This window comes from Salvelinus sp. IW2-2015, linkage group LG15 (genome assembly GCF_002910315.2).
Source record: "Salvelinus sp. IW2-2015 linkage group LG15, ASM291031v2, whole genome shotgun sequence".
Taxonomy (NCBI): domain Eukaryota; kingdom Metazoa; phylum Chordata; class Actinopteri; order Salmoniformes; family Salmonidae; genus Salvelinus; species Salvelinus sp. IW2-2015.
In genome coordinates, this window is record NC_036855.1 from 47489271 (window position 1) to 47511477 (window position 22207).

A 22207-nucleotide genomic window follows, 5' to 3' on the forward strand; every position below is an offset into this window, starting at 1 on the left:
TGGTTAGTAACGAGCCAGCCTGCTAGCGTGACCTCCATTTTGAAGAGTTAATGTATACTGGTGGGGTTGCCAAGGTTCCCACGCCCGTCACACCTCAGCTCTACATTCATTACTTGTATAATTGGAATTGGATTTTATTACATTTTCATTATTCATAAAATGTATCTGGGGTAAATATAATCTTTTCCATCTCTAGAATTTCTGAAAAATAATGGATGGTGTCCTCATTGATCGTGTCCCCACCTATACATATCTGGGCATCTGGATTGACAAAAAGCTAACTTTCAAAAAGCATGTTGATGAGTTAGTTAAGAAATTAAGAATTCAAATAGGCTTCTATAGGAACTGGTCCTGTCTTTTTTTAAATAGCTGAAAACAAATCATTCAGTCAACATTCCGATTATTGACTATGGCAATATCGTCTATATGAATGCAGCTGCCACTGTGTCAACGTTTTTTTACGGGTGATAGGTTTAGTACACATCATTGCATTTTGTATCAGAATGTGCGCTGGTCCTCCTTTTTTATTTTTTATTTTTATTTTTTATTTAACCTTTATTTAACCAGGTAGGCTAGTTGAGAACAAGTTCTCATTTACAACTGCGACCTGGCCAAGATAAAGCATAGCAGTGTGAACAGACAACAACACAGAGTTACACATGGAGTAAACAATAAACAAGTCAATAACACAGTAGGGAAAAAAATGAGTCTATATACATTGTGTGCAAAAGGCATGAGGAGGTAGGCAATAAATAGGCCATAGGAGCGAATAATTACAATTTAGCAGATTAACACTGGAGTGAATCATCAGATGGTCATGTGCAAGTAGAGATACTGGTGTGCAAAAGAGCAGAAAAGTAAATAAATAAAAACAGTAAGGGGATGAGGTAGGTAAAATTGGGTGGGCTGTTTACAGATGGACTATGTACAGCTGCAGCGATCGGTTAGCTGCTCAGCTGCAGCGATCGGTTAGCTGCTCAGAGAGCAGATGTTTAAAGTTGGTGAGGGAAATTAAAGTCTCCAACTTCAGCGATTTTTGCAATTCGTTCCAGTCACAGACAGCAGAGAACTGGAAGGAAAGGTGGCCAAATGAGGTGTTGGCTTTTGGGATGATCAGTGAGATATACCTGCTGGAACGCTGCTACGGGTGGGTGTTGTTATCGTGACCAGTGAACTGAGATAAGGCGGAGCTTTACCTAGCATGGACTTATAGATGACCTGGAGCCAGTGGGTCTGGCGCCGAATATGTAGCGAGGGCCAGCCGACTAGAGCATACAGGTCGCAGTGGTGGGTGCTATAAGGTGTTTTAGTAACAAAACGGATGGCACTATGATAAACTGCATCTAGTTTGCTGAGTAGAGTATTGGAAGCTATTTTGTAGATGACATCGCCGAAGTCGAGGATCGGTAGGATAGTCAGTTTTACTAGGGTAAGTTTGGCGGCGTGAGTGAAGGAGGCTTTGTTGCGAAATAAAAAGCCGATTCTTGATTTGATTTGGGATTGGAGATCCCAAAGATCCCAAGATGGTGACTTAATATGAGTCTGGAAGTAGAGTTTACAGTCTAGCCAGACACCTAGGTATTTATAGATGTCCACATATTCTAGGTCGGAACCGTCCAGGGTGGTGATGCTAGTCGGGCGMGCGGGTGCAGGCAGCGAACGGTTGAAAAGCATGCATTTGGTTTTACTAGCGTTTAAGAGCAGTTGGAGGCCACGGAAGGAGTGTTGTATGGCATTGGAGCTCGAGGAGGTTAGATAGCACAGTGTCCAAGGAAGGGCCAGAAGTATACAGAATGGTGTCTTCTGCGTAGAGGTGGGTCAGAGACTCACCAGCAGCAAGAGTGACATCATTGATATATACAGAGAAAAGAGTCGGCCCGAGAATTGAACCCTGTGGGACCCCCATAGAGACTGCCAGAGGACCGGACAACATGCCCTCCGATTTGACACACTGAACTCTGTCTGCAAAGTAGTTGGTGAACCAGGCAAGGCAGTCATCAGAAAAACCGAGGCTACTGAGTCTGCCGATAAGAATATGGTGATTGACAGAGTCGAKAGCCTTGGCCAGGTCGATGAAGACGGCTGCACAGTACTGTCTTTTATTGATGGCGGTTATGATATCGTTTAGTACCTTGAGCGTGGCTGAGGTGCACCCGTGACCGGCTCGGAAACCGGATTGCACAGCGGAGAAGGTACGGTAGGATTCGAGATGGTCAGTGATCTGTTTATTAACTTGGCTTTCGAAGACCTTAGATAGGCAGGGCAGGATGGATKTAGGTCTGTAACAGTTTGGGTCCAGGGTGTCTCCCCCTTTGAAGAGGGGGATGACCGCGGCAGCTTTCCAATCCTTGGGGATCTCAGATGATACGAAGGAGAGGTTGAACAGGCTGGTAATTGGGGTTGCGACAATGGCGGTGGATAGTTTCAGAAATAGAGGGTCTAGATTGTCAAGCCCAGCTGATTTGTATGGGTCCAGGTTTTGCAGCTCTTTCAGAACATCTGCTATCTGGATTTGGGTAAAGGAGAAGCTGGGGACGCTTGGGCGAGTAGCTGCGGGGGGGGGCGCGGAGCTGTTGGCCAAGGTTGGAGTAGCCAGGTGGAAGACATGGCCAGCCGTTGAGAAATGCTTGTTGAAGTTTTCGATTATCATGGATTTATCGGTGGTGACCGTGTTACCTAGCCTCAGTGCAGTGGGCAGCTGGGAGGAGGTGCTCTTGTTCTCCATGGACTTTACAGTGTCCCAGAACTTTTGGGAGTTAGAGCTACAGGATGCAAATTCCTGCTTGAAAAAGCGAGCCTTTGCTTTCCTGACTGACTGCGTGTATTGGTTCCTGACTTCCCTGAACAGTTGCATATCGCGGGGACTATTCGATGCTATTGCAGTCCACCACAGTTAGTCACGTAGATTGATGCATTGCACTCTTTTTGTCAATAAACTCTTTTGCATAAACTTCCACCATACCTTACCTTGTTAACCTATGTACTACTGGATCTTGGTCTCAGAATTTAATCCCTGTCAAAATAAAGGTTAAATAAATCATTAAAAAATCATGTCCATTCCAGTTTGTGAGGTTTTGGGACTAAGACTGCAGGATACTATGGAAAGGCTAATGGTATCAGTCACAACAGGGCAGAATCGGACAGACCATAGGGCAGTTTGGGAAAATGCCACTTGGGGTTTCTGCACAGAATTATCAATAAGTGGCTAATAATGGGGGCCTTGAGGAACAATGGACCAGTGTGGGGGGCCTCAAATAGAAAAAAAGTGGTCTGGTGTGTTAGAAATGCTCTGGCTGGTTTCTGGACCCAGTCCTTTCCTGCGACAGGGTAGACAAGCCCAATATCCTCAGGCATAAACCCTCAAACATTCTACTGTAGGTGCATACAGCTTCTCCTATTACAGATAAGCCATTATCTAAAATTCAATTTTAACTGTTGACCTTCCAACTGTTTACGTTCAACTATTTACCGTCTACCTTTTTTAACTTCACTAGGGTAGGGGGCAGCATTGGGAAGTTTGGATAAAAAGCGTGCCCAGAGTAAACTGCCTGTTACTCAGGCCCAGAAGCTAGAATATGCATATAATTAGTAGATTTGGATAGAAAACTCTAAAGTTTCCAAAACTGTTAAAATAATGTCTGAGTATAACAGAACTCATATGGCAGGTGAAAACCGACGAGGTGGGACGCTACTGTCCCACATACCCTAGAGAGGGTAATTGAATGCCTATCGAATATCCTGTGTCTGTGGGGTCAGATTGTACTTCCTAAGGCTTCTAGTAGATGTCAACAGTCTTTAAAAGTTGTTTCAAGCTTATTTTGTGAAAGGGGAGCGAATAAGACCACTCAAAGCAAGTGGCTCAGCTGAAAGCCATGAGTTGTTTATCGCACGTGGCCGTGAGCACGAGCTCCGTTCCCTTTCTAATGAAAACAGTATTGTCCGGTTGAAACATTATTGAATATTTATGATAAAAACACCCTAAGGGTTGATTAGAAACATTGTTTGACATGTTTCTACGAACTCTAATGGAATTATTTAGACTTTTCGTCTCAACTTTGTGCCCGTGATTTGTGCATTTGGATTACTGGACTAAACGCGAACAAAAAGGAGGTATTTGGACATAAAGATTAACTTTATCGAACAAAACAAACATTTATTGTCTAACATGGGGACCTGGGAGTGCCATCAGATGAAGATCAAAGGTTAGTGATTCATTTTAACACTATTTCTGACTTTTGTGACACCTCTCCTTGGCTGGAAAATGTCTGTATGGTTTTTTGTGGCTAGGCGCTGTCCTAACAAACGCATGGTGTGCGAGATTTTACTTACATCATTCTGTCGACATGAACCACGTTCGGATCTAGATGGAAATGAGTCATTACTAGAACCAAAGGAATTTGCTGACCGAAATCCACTTGAACTGTTCCTCTGCCCCCAATCTCGCATAAGGGACCCTCCAAAACTGCCTTTGTGGGTCAGTACGTACTCATCTGCCAAAACAGCAACTTCAGATGCAGTCCGTGCTATGTTCATTTATATTGGTAGCAGGACGACCAGGGACAGATTCTTTAAATTGTTCGAGGACAACCAGGTTGCACAAAATCTTTAAAACTAGTGACTGCTTACGCAGTACACCAACAATTGAATTGAGTTAACAAATCCCGGGGAAAACAGTCCCATGTTGAGTTATCACCTTTCTTCAATGATCTGAAACGCTGTCGATATGCTTCAGGGACCAACTCGTAAGCATTCAGGACAGCAGTTTTAACCTTTACGTAATCGTCGCCATCTATAGCGCTAGGAGATAAGCCTTTAGGTTGTTTAAAAAAAAATCCTGCTTCATCCTTTCCAAATCATGCACTTTTTTGCTGTTTCAACCTTTCCAGATCGTTGTAATGATTTAGCTGCAGTAAAAGTAACTAATTTTTCTGCTCAAATGTCAAACCAGCACTAGACACAATTGGTACATTAATACAGCTGGACTAGGTTCACTCAATTCTGCCTTCAAAATACCAGCTGAAAGCAAATTAGCTGACAGAATAGACCTCCCTGTATTCTTGAGACATTTGTCACTAATATTAACATGATAATACTCACGCAACTTCAAAAGCTGTTCCTTTGAAAACTGCATAAGCAACTTCAGAAGGAGCACAGACCAAATCCTTAATAGACGCCATAATGCTACTACCAAATGAACATATTAGTAGCCCAAACTTTGAACTCCTCTAATGAGCACATCGACTACAGAATAAGAAGTACATAGCTGACTTAACAGTGCAAAAACAGATGAACATTACTTGAGTTTACCCAAATCCTATTGTTAAACTTAACCCTAGTCTTGGGTGGCTTCGCAGCAGGTATTGATGCACTAGAGCCTGCTGGCACGAAGCAGGAACCAGCTCGCTGGTAACCAACCCCGAATCACAGATGTGCTCCCGAGACAACTGCTCGGACCACTATCACCACACAAAATACAAAATGCACAACGTGTCTCCAGTGGGAACACGCCACTATACCTACATGTAACAGGGGGAAAAGACCATAGTTCTGAGCAATGAGTTGTCTGCCTCTAAACATCACAGTCATACCAAAGACAACATACCTCCATAATCCGATGGCCCAACAGGGAACAGAACAAAGTGTCTCTAGACAGTACAGGAAGAGAGACGTCGTGGTCTTCTCTCCACCAAATCAGAACCTGTAATAAACAAGTCATCAAACCGATACCTTAGAAGGCAATTTCTCTAAACCAATTGAAGTGTGATTAAACACAACTACAACAAGTCAACGTGTAACTCCCAATATACAATAGCGCATACGAAATAGCCAAATAGCCATAAAGGCTTCTGGGACAATACCAGAACTAAGCAAACCACAAGACCCACAGAAGAGTCATCAATTAGCACTAACCAATTACCATATATACTAGGGATAATGTCAAAACCAACCAAGGCAAGATCCCAGATAGCCATGTTGTTACAAATGGGGGCTCTTAGATGGTGACAAGCAAGAGAGTCCACACATTAGCAGTTAAAGATGAACAAAAATATTACATAACTAACAAAGTATAAAACTACAAAGGAAAACTAACCTGTGAAGTGTGAAAGTATGCATGTGAGGAGTGTAATGGAGATGCATGGATGAAGGTAAAATGTGTGTAAGTGTTGAAGGGTGCACCTAATCAAAAACCTAATCAACCAGGTCAAAAAACAAAGGAGTGAGAGGAGTGAGAGAGCCAGGATTGGGCAACAGGAACTTTTATCTCCTAGTTGATCCCAAATCCAAGTGCAAATCCAAGTGCAACTTGTCACCGTAAATGAACGACCCAATCAGCTCCACCTGTCCCCAATCTGCAAATAAAAGCACAAACACAGAGAAGGAGGCAAGGAGAGTGAAACACAGTCGTCTTTAATCAGTTGATGTTGAGCTGTGGCTGTTACTTGAACTCTGTGAAGCATTTATTTGGCCTGCAATTTATGAGGCTGGTAACTCTATTGAACTTATCCTCTGCAGCAGAGGTAACTCTGGGTCTTCCTTTCCTGTGGTGGTCCTCATGAGAGCCAGTATCATCATAGTGCTTGATAGTTTTTGCAACTGCAGAAGTTCTTGAAATTTTGCGGATTGACTGAGCTTGTCTTAATTAATGATGGACTGTCATTTCTCTTTGCTTATTTGAGCTGTCCTTGCCATAATATGGACTTGGTCTTTTACCAAATAGGGCCTTCTTCTGTCTACCACCCCTACCTTGTCACAACAACTGATTGGCTCAAATACATTAAGGAAAGAAATTCCACAAATTAATTTAACAAGGCATACCTATTAATTGAAATTCATTCCAGCTGACTACCTCCTGAAGCTGGTTGAGAGAAAGCCAAGAGTGTGCAAAGTTGTCAAAGGTGGCTACTTTGAAAAATCTCATATAAAATAAAAAATGTTGGTTACTACATGATTCCATATGTGTTATATTATAGTTTGTCTTCACTATTATTCTACAATGTAGAAAATAGTAAAAATAAAGAAAAACCCTTGATTGAGTAGGTGTGTTAACTTTTGACTGGTACTGTAAGTATTCAGTACTTTGTTGAAGCCCCTTTGGCAGCCATTACAGCCTCAAGTGTTCATGGGTATGATTCTACACATTTGGCCCACCTGTATTTGGTGAGTTTCTCCCATTCGTCTCTTCAGATCCTCTCAAGCTCTGTCAGGTTGAATGGGGAGCGTTGCTGCACAGCTATTTTCAGGTATCTCCAGAGATGTTCAATCACTCAAGTTTGGGCACTGGCTGGGCCACTCAAGGACATTCAGAGACTTGTCCCAAAGCCATTCTTGCATTGTCTTGGCTGTGTGCTTAGGGTCATTGTCCTGTTGGAAGGTGAATATTTACCCCAGTCTGAGGCACACCTGTCACCATTATTACGTGCATCAGCGCTCATTGGACTCACCTGGACTCCTTTACTTTTTGATTGCCACACTATATCGGTCTACTCCTCAGTTTGTTCCCTGTGTTTTGGGGGAATTGATGTCGCTACGTTTTCCCCTGTCCAGACGCTGACCTTGTTTTTTTCTTGTCTGTTATCCATTAAATGTTCACTCCCTGTACTTGCTTCTCGTCTCCCGGCGTTGGTCCCTACAAAATGCTGACACCACTATTTGAAGCATCAGGGAGTTCTTGTTTTTTGTTGTTGGTTTTGACATCGGGTCTGGGTACCGCCACCGATGGAACCAGGGGTGCCTCAGCTGGCTCGTCAGGCTTCCCCGCCTTAGGTGGCATGAGAGATTTCCTTGCCTTGGTTGGCTTGGCAGGATCCCATCCCACATCATGCCCCAGCTGGCTCACTGGGCTCCCACGCCTCAGCCGGATCGTCGGGCTCCCTCGCCTCAGCCGGATCGTCGGGCTCCCACGCTTCAGCCGGATCCTTGGGCTCCCACGCCTCAGCCGAATCGTCGGGCTCCCACGCCTCAGCCGGATTATCGGGCTCCCACGCCTCAGCCGGATCATTGGGCTCCCATGCCTCAGCCGGATCATCGGGCTTCTACGCCTCAGCCAGGTAGTCCAGCACTATACCTCGGCCGGCCCATCAGCCTTTCCCAGGTGGGATGCCTGCTCCCGCTTCCCCTCTCTGGCACTCAAGGAAGCAAAAAGGTATATGTTATTCCATCCGTAAGGCAATCAAACAGGCAAAACATTTACATTTACATTTACATTTAAGTCATTTAGCAGACGCTCTTATCCAGAGCGACTTACAAATTGGTGCATTCACCTTATGACATCCAGTGGAACGCCCACTTTACAATAGTGCATCTAAATCTTTTAAAGGGGGGGGGGGGTGAGAAGGATTACTTTATCCTATCCTAGGTATTCCTTAAAGAGGTGGGGTTTCAGGTGTCTCCGGAAGGTGGTGATTGACTCCGCTGTCCTGGCGTCGTGAGGGAGTTTGTTCCACCATTGGGGGGCCAGAGCAGCGAACAGTTTTGACTGGGCTGAGCGGGAACTGTACTTCCTCAGTGGTAGGGAGGCGAGCAAGCCAGAGGTGGATGAACGCAGTGCCCTTGTTTGGGTGTAGGGCCTGATCAGAGCCTGGAGGTACTGAGGTGCCGTTCCCCTCACAGCTCCGTAGGCAAGCACCATGGTCTTGTAGCGGATGCGAGCTTCAACTGGAAGCCAGTGGAGAGAGTGGAGGAGCGGGGTGACGTGAGAGAACTTGGGAAGGTTGAACACCAGACGGGCTGCGGCGTTCTGGATGAGTTGTAGGGGTTTAATGGCACAGGCAGGGAGCCCAGCCAACAGCGAGTTGCAGTAATCCAGACGGGAGATGACAAGTGCCTGGATTAGGACCTGCGCCGCTTCCTGTGTGAGGCAGGGTCGTACTCTGCGGATGTTGTAGAGCATGAACCTACAGGAACGGGCCACCTCCTGTCATTATAGAGACAAAGTGGAGTCGCAATTCAATGGCTCAGACACGAGACATATGTGGCAGGGTCTACAGACAATCACAGACTACAAAAGGAAAACCAGCCATGTCGCGGACACCGACGTCTTGCTTCCGGACAAGCTAACACCTTCTTCGCCCGCTTTGAGGAAAACACAGTGCCACCGACACGGCCCGCTACCAAGGACTGTGGGATCTCCTTCTCCGTGACAAATGTGAGTAAGACATTTAAGCGTGTTAACCCTCGCAAAGGCTACCGGCCCAGACTGCATCCTTAGCAGCGTCCTCAGAGCATGCGCAGACCAGCTGGCTGGAGTGTTTAGGGACATATTAAATCTCTCCCTATCCCAGTCTGCTGTACCTACTTGCTTCAAGGTGTCCACCATTGTTCCTGTATCCAAGAAAGCAAAGGTAACTGACCTAAATGACTATCACCCCAAAGCACTTACTTCTCTCATCATGAAGTGCTATCACCTCTACCTTTCCTGACACCCTAGACCTTATTCAAATTGCTTACTGCCCCAGATCAACAGACGATGCAATCGCCATCGCACTGCACACTGCCCTATCCCATCTGGACAAGAGGAATACCTATGTAAGAATGCTGTTGATTGACTATAGCTCAGCATTCAACACCATAGTACCCTCCAAGCTCATCATTAAGCTCGGGGCTCTGGGTCTGAACCCCGCCCTGTGCGACTGGGTCCTGGACTTCCTGATGGTCCGCCCCTAGGTGTTGAAGGAAGCAAACAACACCTCCACTTCACTGATCCTTAACACAGGGGCCCCACAAGGGTGCATGCTCAGCACCCTCCTGTGCTCCCTGTTCACCCATGACTGCGTGGCCACGCACGCCTCCATCTCAATCATCAAGTTTGCTGACGACACAACAGTAGTAGGCCTGATTACCAACAATGACGAGACAGCCTACATGGAGGAGGCGAGGGCCCTGTGAGTGTGTTGCCAGGAAAATAACCTCTCATTCAATGTTGACAAAACAAAGGTGCTAATCGTGGACTTCGGGAAACAACAGAGGGAGCACGCCCCTATCCACATCATCGGGACCGCAGTGGAGCAGGTGGAAAGTTTCAAGTTCCTCGGCGTACACATCACTGGCAACCTGAAAAGGTCCACCAACACAGACAGTGTGGTGAAAAAGGCGCAACAGCGCTTCTTCAACCTCAGGAGGCTGAAGAAATGTGTATTGGCACCTAAAACCCTCAAACTTTTACAGATGCATGATTGAGAGCATCCTGTCGGGCTGTATCATCGCCTGCTATGGCAACTGCACCGCCCGCAACCGCAGGGCTCTCCAGGGGGTGGTGCGGGCGCAAAGCCGGGGTCAAACTACCTGCCCTCCAGGACACTTACAACACCCAATATCACAAGAATGCCAAAAAGATCAACAAGCGGAAAAAAACATTGCCTGTTCACCATGCTATTTTTAAAAATTGATTTAACTAGACAAGTCAGTTAAGAACCAATTCTTATTTACAATAACAGCCTAGGAACAGTGGGTTAACTGCCTTGTTCAGGGACAGAATAACAGATTTTACCTTGTCAGCTTGGGGATTCGATCTAACAACCTTTCAGTTACTGGCTCAACGCTCTAACCACTAGGCTACCTGCCGCTATCATCCAGAAGGCAAGGTCAGTACAGGTGCATCAAAGCTGGGACCGAGAGACTGAAAAACAGCTTCGATTACAAGGCAACCAGACTGTTAAATAGCCATCACTTAGTGGCTTCCGCCCGGTTACGTAACCCTGAACCTTAGAGGCTCCTTATATATTCATAGATCACTGGCCACGTTAATAATGGAACAATAGTCACTCTAATAATGTTTCAATATTTTTGCTTTACTTATCTCATATGTATGTACTGTATTCTATTCTAATGTATTTTAGTCTATGCCACTCCGACATTGCTCATCCTAATATTTATATATTCCTTAATTCCACTCTTTTAATTTTAGAATGTGTGTATTGTTGTGAATTGTTAGATATTACTGCACTATTTGAAGCTAGAAACACAAGCATTTTGCTACACCCGCAATAACACCCGCAATATCTGCTAAACATGTGTATGTGACTACTAACATTTGATTTGATTTGTATTTGTCACATGATCGTCTCCCCCCCCCCCCCCCCCRCCAAAGACAACCAGCTAACTAAGTAATTTGACCATAGGTCTTGAAGTCTGTGTACCAAATATAGCCTTTACGGTTATAATCTAATCCTGCTGGCCATCTATGAACCTCTTTTTGTGTGCTCTATCCTGTCTGATTATCCATCAGTCTGACAAACACAATGAACAGAGAAACAATCACTACACTAAGAACTTTATTTTAATTATTTTGATTGATGATTGATTGAATGCAAGTGCTGTATAGCTTTATGGTGATACTATATATGTGTATGTGTGCGTTTGTGTGAATGGGATTTTGTTTTATTGAATGAAAGTGACGTATAGCATCATTATTTAGTTTATTATAAACTCCTAAAAGGTGACTATTACAGAGTAGGTGTAAGACTGAGAAAAATAAAGCGAGGAAGGGAGAGTGAGAGAGTGTGTGAAAAGGGAGGGAAGTGATATGAAGAGTTATGCCTCAGCAGCAAAAGGCCGGGAGGAAGAGGAGTTAGAGATGTGGAACAAGGAGGAAGAGGAGGATGGTGTGGAGCGGGAGGAGAGTGGAGGGAGATAATGAAGAGGAGGAAGAGGAGAGTGGAGCGAGAGGAACATGGAGAGGAAGATCAACATGGATAGGAGGAGGAAGAGGGAGAGCACACTAGAGAGTATGTCTGTGCCAAGTCTCACCATTCACACAGCTTACTTTGTAAAATGTGTCTGTCTCATTTGTTGAATATACAGTACATACAAATCAAATCAAATAATTTGTCACATCTCCAGAATACAACAGGTGTAGATCTTACCATGAAATGCTTACTTACAAGCCCTTAACCAACAGTTCAAGAAATATAGTTAAGAAAATATTTACTAAATTAACTAAAGTAAAAAATGTAATAAAAATCAACACAATAAAATAACAATAACGAGGCTATATACAGGGGGTACCGGTACTGAGTCAATGTGCGGGGGTACAGGTTAGTCAAGGTAATCTGTACATGTAGGTAGGGGAAAAGTGACTATGCATAGATAATAAACAGCGAGTAGCAGCGTTGGATGTAAATAGTCCGGGTGGCCATTTGACTAATTGTTCTTTAGTCTTATGGCTTGGGGGTAGAAGCTGTTAATGAGCCTTTGGGACCTAGACTTGGTGCTTCGGTACTGCTTTCCGTGCGGTAGCAGAGAGAACAGTCTATGACTTGGGTGACTGGAGTCTTTGACAATTTTTTGGGCCTTCCGCTGACACTGCCTAGTATACAGTATATGTCCTGGATGGCAGGAAACTTGGCACCAATGATGTACTGGGCCGTATGCACTACCCTCTGTAGCGCCTTACGGTCGGATGCCAAGCAGTTGCCATACTAGGCGGTGATGCAACCGTTCAGTATGCTCTCAATGGTGTAGCTGTATGACTTTTTGAGAATCTGGGGACCCATGCCAAATCTTTTCAGTTTCCTGAGGGGGAAAATATGTTATTGTGCTCTCTTCACGACTGTCATGGTGTGTTTGGACCATAATAGTTTGTTGGTGATGTGGACACCAAGGATCTTGAAACTCTCGACCCGCTCCACTAAAGCCCAATCGATGTGAGTCCATGATCAGATCCTTTATCTTGCCCACGTTGAGGGAGAGGTTGTTGTCCTGGCACCACACTGCCAGGTCTCTGACCTCCTCCCTAAAGGCTGTGTCATCGCTTTCGGTGATCAGGCATAGCACTATTGTGTTCATCAGCAAACTTAATGATGCTGTTGCAGTCGTTCTTGATCACACAGTTGTGAGTGAACAGGGAGTACAGGAGGGGACTAAGTATGCACCCCTGAGGGGTCCCCGTGTTGAGGATCAGGGTTTCCGGGATGATGGTGTTGATGTGAGCCATGACCTTTCAAAGCACTTCATGGCTACCGACATGAGTGCTATAGGGCGGTAGTCATTTAGGCAGGTAACCTTCACTTTTTGGGGGCACAGAGACTATGGTGATCTGCTTGAAACATGTTGAAAATGGGCTACGGAGAGCGTGATCACAGTCGACTGGAACAGCTGGCGTGCTCATACATGCTTCAGTGTTGCTTGTCTTGAAGTGAGCATAAAAGGCATTTAGCTCATCTTGTAGGCTCGCGTCGCTGGGCAGGTCGCGGCTGCATAGAGGTATTTCTGGGCATAGCAGTATTTCTTATAAGCGATCAAATTAGTGTCCCACTCCTTGAAAGCGGCAGCTCTAGCCTTTAGCTCGGTGCGGATTTTGCCTGTAATCCATGGCTTCTGGTTGGAATATAGCTGCTCAAAGCGGTTGCGTGGCATATTGCTTCCTATGTACAGTATGTATGGTACCCTGATGGCGGCGTTAATAGACCAGCATGGGGGACAGCGAAAAGGCCCCTTCCCAGAAACCACAGGCGCTGGTCCCTGAAGGCATTCAAAATGCAGCTTGTGCAGTCACTTTGTGATGGCTACAGTGGCAGGAAGTGGGGAGCCAAAGGTGTGGCACCAGGGGGTGTGGACCGAGTTGTTACTCATAATTTGACAGCAGGTCACTTCCTGGTGAAGTTTGAAGGGCACAAGAGCTAGAAGCACAGTTCAAACTTTAAAACGTGTAGACTAGTCTTCATATCATTTATACTTTTTAAACTATTAAACTTTTTGTCCTCCATCCACTTTCATGGGATTTCCTCAACATTCTAAAGGTCCCATTGTGACATCATCACTTCCAACATTCCATTCACTGTAATTGTAAAAATGCTACCTCGTGCACTGAGATGCAGTGCCTTAGACCGCTGTGCCACTCCGAAACCCCTGGTTAGGGTAGGTTTTATTAGTCACAGTGGGTACAACATCTCCTATACACTTCCTGATAAACTCAGTCACTGACACAAGTCAGCTACAGCTAATCTTCCACTAATTCAAATCTGAACTTGTAATTGTAATTTGCTCTTTGTTTTTGAGCTATATCTGTTTGTCATGTGTGAGAAAAGTTGCTTTATATTGACATTTCTCAGTAATCTACAGCAGCGTTCTACAATTCTATTGGGGTCTACAGGGTTAAACGGTGTAAGAGGAGTAGTTTGCAGAATAATACAAATAATTAAAAGTCAAAAGTATGTTGAAGATTTAAAGTGTGTACTGTTGCTTCACAAGTTATACTAATACATGTGTTATTCAAATACAATTACAACATAGGTGTACTGTAATCAAATTAAACAAATTAAAGGAATGAAAGAAACAGTGTTTAGCAGGCACTAGTTAGCATCAAGCCTGTCTTTTGGCAAAGGTAAAAACCTATTAGCATTACAAAACGAAGCCTGACATACTAGCAGTATGCTAGCAGTGCTAGCCCACTGGTGCTTCTATCCATGGCTGGGCACAAATGTGCTAGGTGTGAGATGATTTCCACAAAAGAGGAGGGAGAAAAAGTGGAACTGATAAATTGACTTGTGTTTCTCTGGCCTAAATGCATCACCATCAAGCAGCTTCGGGAAGAGATTCTGCGGTTGCTTGCTCAGCTGTAGGCGATCTGAGGGATGACTACAACAACAAAAAATCCCACCCTCACTAGCACAAGGAAGAGAACAATTATCTCTGGCTCCCTCCGATGCTATCAGGGGTTCAGAACATTTCAGCCACCTCATTGCCCTAAATGAGCACCTGAAGAAATGACAGGATTTGCTATGAGAGCAAACTACACTTTTTAAACAAGACTGGATTTACCCTAACCACAGGGGTTTAAGGATTATTTCCAGAAACATTGCAAACTGTTTTAGAGACTGACGGCCTGGGTCAGGAAGTGCTCCAGTCCTCCCTGTCATAATTAGCAACAGAGGACATGGAAAGCATATTAGGTCCCGTAGTGCGTTAAATGTAAGTAACCTAATATATGTTCCTCTAACTCCACTGAATACCTCTGTCAATCCGGCAGCTATCCATGTCAAGATCGGTTTATTGAATGTAAGATTTCTAAATAAGAAGTCGTTCATATGCAATGATTTTATAATTTTCAATGACATTGATACTTTCCTAAACAACAGCTGAATTGCAGGGCGCCAAATTCAAAAATATTACTAAAAATATTTATAATCATGCAATCACAAGTGAAATATACCAAAACACAGCTTAGCTTGTTGTTAATCCACCTATCGTATCAGATTTTGAAAATATATTTTACAGCGAAAGAAATCCAAGCTTTTGTGAGTGTAGCTTTCAATGCTAGATAATCTTCGGACGTTTCCACTCACGAGACTCCCAGTTACACAACAAATCTTATTTTTGTTCGATAAATCGATTACTTTTATCACAAAAAAACGCCATTTGGGTTGCGCGTTATGATGCGAAAACTACAGCCTCGTTCCGGTCCTGAAAGGAAGATGAAAATTTCCAAACGTATCAGATTAAAAAATATTACAAAAATATTTATAATCATGCAATCACAAGTGAAATATAACAAAACACAGCTTAGCTTGTTGTTAATCCACCTATCTTTGCAGATTTTGAAAATATATTTTACAGCGAAAGAAATCCAAGCTTTTGTGAGTGTAGCTTTCAATGCTACAACAGCTTAGCCTTATATTAGCTTGGTCACGAAAGTAAGAAAAGCAATAAAATGAAATCCTTACCTTTGATAATGTTCGGGTGTTTCCACTCACAAGACTCCCAGTTACACAACAAATCTTATTTTTGTTGGATTTTTTTGTTGGATTTTATTTTTGTTTATCACAAAAAAAAACGCCATTTGGGCTGCGCATTATTTTGAGAAAACAAAAGCCGTGTTTCGCTTCGACAAATCCCCAAAAGTATCCGAAATGGTCGTAGAAACATTTCAAATGTTTTTTTTATCAAACCTCAGGTTGTCTTTAACAAACATAATCGATAATATTTCAACCGGAGCATAACCTATTCATTAAGAGAGAAAAGGAAAATGGTGAGCTCCTCCTGCGCACGCAGAAAATATTCCGAGGACACCTGACTAGTTTTGAAAAAACTCGTTCATTTTTCAAAATATAAGCCTGAAACTATGTCTAAAGCCTGGTCACAGCCTGAGGAAGCCATTGGAGAAGGAATCTGGTTGTTACCCCTTTAAATGGAGGTTAGACGGGCCAGGGAACACAGATTAAAAAATATATATATATATCACGTCTGGGTTACATTTTCTCAGATTTTTGTTTGCAGAATAAGTATTCTTATTCACACAGACAATATTTTGACAGTTTTGGAAACTTTGGAGTGTTTTCTATCCTAATCTGTAAATTATATGCATATTCTACGATCTGGGCCAGAGAAAATGTCCGTTTACGTTGGGCACGTTATTTAAAATAAAAAAAATCTGACCCATAGCGCTAAGAAGAGGATTGGATTTTAGTCCTCTAAATCATATCAAATCACATTATATTGGTCACAAACACGTGTTTAGTGCGGGTGTAGCAAAATGCTTGTAAAAAATAAAGTGATATGATCCTGGACTAGTCATTTAGGTGAGTTACCTTTGCTTTCTTGAGTACAGGAACAATGGTGGCCATCTTGAAGCATGTGTGGACAGCAGACTGGGATAGGGAGAGATTGAACATGTCCGTAAACACACCAGCCAGCTGGTCTGCACATGCTCTGAGGACGCGGCTAGGGATGCCGTCTGGACCGGCAGCCTTGCGAGGGCTAACACGCTTGTCTTACTCACATTGTCCACGGAGAAGGAGGGCCCTGACCTTGGTAGCGGGCCACATGAGCACTGTGTTATCTTCAAAGCAAAAAAGGTGTTTAGCTTGTCCGGAAGCAAGACGTTGGTGTCCACGACGTGGCTGGTTTTCCTTTTGTAGTCCGTGATTGTCTGTAGACCCTGCCACATTTTGTGTCTGAGCTGTTGAATTGCGACTCCACTTTGTCTCTATACTGACGTTTTGCCTGCCTTGCGGGGCAATAACTACACTGTCTGTATTCTGCCATATTCCCAGTCACCTTGCCATGGTTAAATGCTGTGGTTTGCACTTTCAGTTTGCCCGAATCTTTTAAATGTATTAGTATTTAACCTTCATTTAACTAGGCAAGTCAGTTAAGAACAAATTCTTATTTACAATGACGGCCTACCCCGGACAAAGCTGGGCCAATTGTGCGCTGCCCTATGGGACTCCCAGTCATAGCCGGATGTGATACAGCTTGGAATCGAACCAGGGACTGTAATGAGGCCTCATGCACTGAGATGCAGTGCCTTAGACCGCTGTGCCACTCAGAAACCCCTGGTTAGGGTAGGTTTTATTAGTCACAGTGGGTACAACATCTCCTATACACTTCCTGATAAACTCAGTCACTGAATCAGTGTATTCGTCAATGTTATTCTCGGAAGCCACTCGGAACATATCCCAGTCCGCGTGATCAAAACAATTTTGAAGAGTACATGTAGATTCCGTTTGGTCAGACCAGCGTTGGATAGTCATTCTCACGGGTACTTCCTGTTTGAGTTTCTGCCTATAGGAAGGGAGGAGCAAAATGGAGTCATGGTCACATTTGCCGAAGGGAGGGCAGGGTAGGGCCTTGTAGGCATCCCGGAAGTTGGAGTAACAGTGGTCGAGTGTTTCGGCAGCATGAGTTCTACAGTCGATATGTTGATAGAATTTGCTTTGTTAAAATCCCCAGGTACAAGAAATGTAGCCTCAGGATATGTGGTTTCCAGTTTGCATAAAGTCCATTGGATTTCTTTGAGGGCTGTCGTGGTATCAGCTTGAGGGGCGATATACAAGGCCCCGACTATAACCGAAGAAAATTCTCTTGTGAGATAATACGGTTGGCATTTGATTGTGTGGTATTCTAGATCAGGTGAACCAAAGGACTTGAATTCCTGTATGTTATCACAATTACACGATGAGTCGTTACTCATGAAACAGACACCCCCGCACTTCTTCCCGGAGAGATATTTATTCCTGTCTGCGCGATGAACAGAGAATCCCACTGGCTGGACCGATTCAGACAGTATATCCCGGGAGCCATGTTTCCGTGAATGTTACAATCCCTGATGTCTCTCTGGAAAGATGCCCTCGGCCTGAGCTTGTCGACTTTATTATCCAGAGACTGAACATTAGCAAGTAATATACTCGGAAGCGGTGGGTGGTGTGTGCACCTCCTAAATCGGACTAGAAGACCACTCCGAATACCTCTCCTACGCCAACATTGTTTTGGGTTGGCTTCTGGAATTGCCCTGGGGGTGCGTAATCCTGGTCATAATGATGGTAGTGCTGGTGAGTTCACGTCGCTCTAATATCCAATAGTTCTTCCCGGCTATGTGTAATAACACCCCAAAAATTCTGTCCTAACAATGTAAGAAATAATACATTCAAAAAAAATACTGCAAAGTTTCCTAAGATCAAGAAGCCAGGCAGCCCTCTCTGTCGGCACCATCTTTCACTTTTGAAACTACCCTTCCAGCCTTTTATCTACAGAAATCCAGACTGTCTGGCTGTGGTGGTGGGGTAGCCGTCATTCATAGAGACAAGTTTATATGTAGCCCTGTGTCATGTGGTGAATCTTCCTCATTTGAGAGGCTATCTTTAGCTTGAACAAGAAACAGCCCATCTTGTATATGTTAGTGTCCACCCTCCTAAACCTAATATTTTGTTCATTCCAGAATTCTCTGACAGGGTTAATATTCTTAGCGACCTAAACATTCATGTGTGTTGCCCAAACAATGCACTAGTTGAAAATGTTCTTATCATGTTAGAATCCTTTAACTTTGTGCTACATGCCACAGGGCCTACACAAAGGCCATACTTTTTATATTGTGCTGTCCCATGGTCAGAATATTGAAACTTGGAAAAACTATTGATGTGTGTGTCTCTAACCATCTCAGTATTGTTTTTAGAATGCTTTCTCCTCCTCCTCTTAAAAATGTGCCAGTCCCAACTCGCTCTTGCATCATTAACTCCACAACTGCTAGAAAATTCTTGAATGCTTTTTTGTCCTCTACCATTAATCCTGTTCTCTGTCTTCACACCTATGATTTGGTGAAAAGTTTCAATGACATACTGTATGTCAGGCTACTTTAGACTCAGTGGCACCAGTTAAAATCAAGAATAAATTGTCTGGCATAGTCTCACCCTGGTTTAATGACCACACTCGTGCTTTATAAAGTGAACATAACTAATGTTCATGTACAGGCAAAAGGTCAAAACTAGTTCAGAGTCCAGTAGATACCGAAGGGCAGGCAGGTGGGAATGGAGTCCAGAAAACAGGCAAGGGTTAAAACCCGGGAGGACTAGCAAAGAGAAGAGAAAAAGGAGTACGGGAAAAACACACTGGTTGACTTGACAAACATGCAAGACGAACTTGCACAGAGAGCCAGGAAACACAGGGATAAATACATTGGGGGAAATAAGCGACACCTGGAGTGGGTGAAGACAATCACAAGGACAGGTGAAACAGATCAGGGTGTGACAGTGCCATTTAGCTGAATGTAAATGGAAGGCCAGCAAACTTTAAGTATTCTATGAGATAATAAAGGATCTGATGAGAAATTACAATGTTTCAGTAAAAGATGCAAGAGCGAAACACTTCTCTACCCTGATCTCTGAGAAATCCCTCAACTGGAAAATTATGTTTAAGACAATTGAGTGTGTTGCTGGTGCCATCCCTAACAGTGACATGCTTGCATCCCCTGATCTCTGCAAAAGGTTTTTACGATTCTTTATAGAAAATATTAGATCCTAGATTGACAGAAGCCGGCCCCGTACCAGCATTTCTGATCAGGAGACACTTGAGGCAACTACTCTGAGACTGTCTACTGCATGGTTCCCCAACTTGCGGATCACAGGCCGAATTTGGCCTGTGGATGATTTTATTTGGCCCCCCCAATATGTTTTTATTTTACATTTGTATTCTTGGACATAAAAGACTGCAGTCTACAAGTTATTTTTTGTTATGTTACGGCCCTAACGGGCCCTGCATCTCAACCAGTAGCCAATACTGGCTAAAGATCTCAAGCAGGGATACAGCAACTTCCAGAGATGGTCAGGTTCTTGGGCTTTACGGTGGCCACTCTGGTTTGGGTGTCCTTGGCAGAACTGTGTCGCTGTAACCAAGTGGTCACATATCATTCTGGGTTCCACTGCGGAAGAGCAAGTCAGTGGAGTTTTATGAACATCAAGGCAGAGGTGAATTATTATTWTTTTTTTTTTACTTTCTGACGTAGTCAAGACTCAAATGGGCCTATACAGTGCACACATGTAGCCTACAGTTCTTCCTCCTTCGCCAGAGATAAGACGAAGAAGAAACCACCATTTACCTACCTCCTAGGCTGCTGTAGCCTACATATTTATTTGCTTTGTCATTCAATGGTTTTTCGTGCTCCTTAGCGCTCCCCCAGCACTACACACCTGATTTCTTGTGTAGTGCACTATTTCTTGTGTAGTGCACTATTTCTTGTGTAGTGCACTATTTCATCAATAAAAAATAAACAAAATCGCAGAACCCCCACCCCCACACTACTTCCCACAGCTATGGGAGTAGCTAGCCTCCATTACTATAATAATGATAGCGATAATCAATTGTAAAAAGTACAATAGACCTACTAATAACAACAGGCTACAGCCCACAACTTTATTATGAATACAATCAGCAATAGCAATGGCATGGAATACATATAAAACCTAATTGCATAGAATTCTAAACATCATAACCTTTGATCTTGTATTTTTCAAGTAAATGTATTAGAGCTGTATTAGAGCTTTCAAAAGTTCTCTTGTTGCTATCCCGTAAACACATACTGTAGTTGAAAACTACACATTTGCAACATCTTCGGTGGTTAATCCACTTATGTTTCAAAGACCACAAGGCAAAGCAACATACAAGTTGAAACATTTTATTGAAGTACACACTGTACTTACCGGAGCGTAGTCCAGCAGATTGGAAGCAGCAGTATGGATTGCTTCCCATTGAAATTAATGAACTTCCACCGGAACGCATACAGTTTACCACAGTTGGTTTTTACGCAGTGTAAGATCAAGTGTGTGGCGAAGTTTGAATCGTTAACTGTATTCAAGATAACTTTTGGCTGTGTTTGTGTTACACAACCTGTCATGGATTCCCAGAAGTAGGCGAGTAAATGAGATGATGTTTTTTTGCTTTTGCAGTGATGAGCGGCTAGAGATGGTGTTTGGTCATACACTGCCTGTGGTGCAAACCCACTCCCTATTCCCTGAGGCTAAATGCTCAGACCAGCCCCTCAGTAAGCAGCTCAGATCTGGGAGGGAGATAGTTGACAGTACACTGTTGAATGAAAACAACTGGCAATCACCCTACAGGAGGGATGCACGTGCGACATACAAACACAGACATGAACAAAAATATTAAAAAACACAAACATGCATTCATGATACAAACACACTCTCACACTGCTGAGTAGTCTATACGCTTGCAGACAGACAGACAGACAGACAGACACTACCACACAGTCTGACCGTGCTGCATCTCTCCCTCAGAACATGACGAGTGTGCCAGTGGGCAGAGCTCCTGTGATGACAATGCCATATGCACCAACACCATCAGAGGCCACCTGTGCTCCTGTAAGCCTGGCTACGTGGGGAACGGCTCCATCTGTACAGGTAAGGCCTCACCCTCCATGCCTCTCTACCCCCTCTCTCTACCATCCTGAGCTCCATCGAGACCCCTACCCCATACTCTAGACATCCACAACCCCATCAATTTTTACTCTTCTCTCCTCATCTGCAGAGGAAAGGTCCCCCCTTCCTTGCCCTCCCTAACCCTCTACACCAGGCGTGTCAAGCTCATTTTGCCCAGCTAGCCAGATTCAGTCTTCAACCGAGGTCCGGAGGGCCACACTTAAACTGTATTATATTTCCTGACCATCAAAATGTGCAACAGATTTTCCTCTATCCATTGCTTTTGGAATTTCAATGCACCCTGGTTGTCTAGCTTTTGTTTTATATACATACAGTTGAAGTCGGAAGTTTACATACACCTTAGCCAAATACATTTAAACTCAGTTTTAAAAATTCCCTGTCTTAAGTCAGTTAGGATCACCACTTTATTTTAAGAATGTGAAATGTCAGAATAATAGTAGAGAGAATGATTTATTTCAGCTTTTATTTCTTTCATCACATTCCCAGTGGGTTAGAAGTTTACATACACCCAATTAGTATTTGGTAGCATTGCTTTAAAATTGTTT

The 22207-nt window shown here is 43.7% G+C and overlaps 1 protein-coding gene across 1 annotated transcript in view; it reads left to right on the forward strand.

Annotated features, from left to right (window-relative positions):
• The window catches only part of LOC111974393 (protein kinase C-binding protein NELL1), a 372315-nt gene that overhangs the window by 240661 nt on the left and 109447 nt on the right, over positions 1-22207 (forward strand). The window contains exon 11 of the mRNA XM_070447366.1: positions 21501-21623. Coding sequence (XP_070303467.1) covers positions 21501-21623 — 123 coding nt within the window. The remainder of the gene's footprint in view (positions 1-21500; positions 21624-22207) is intronic.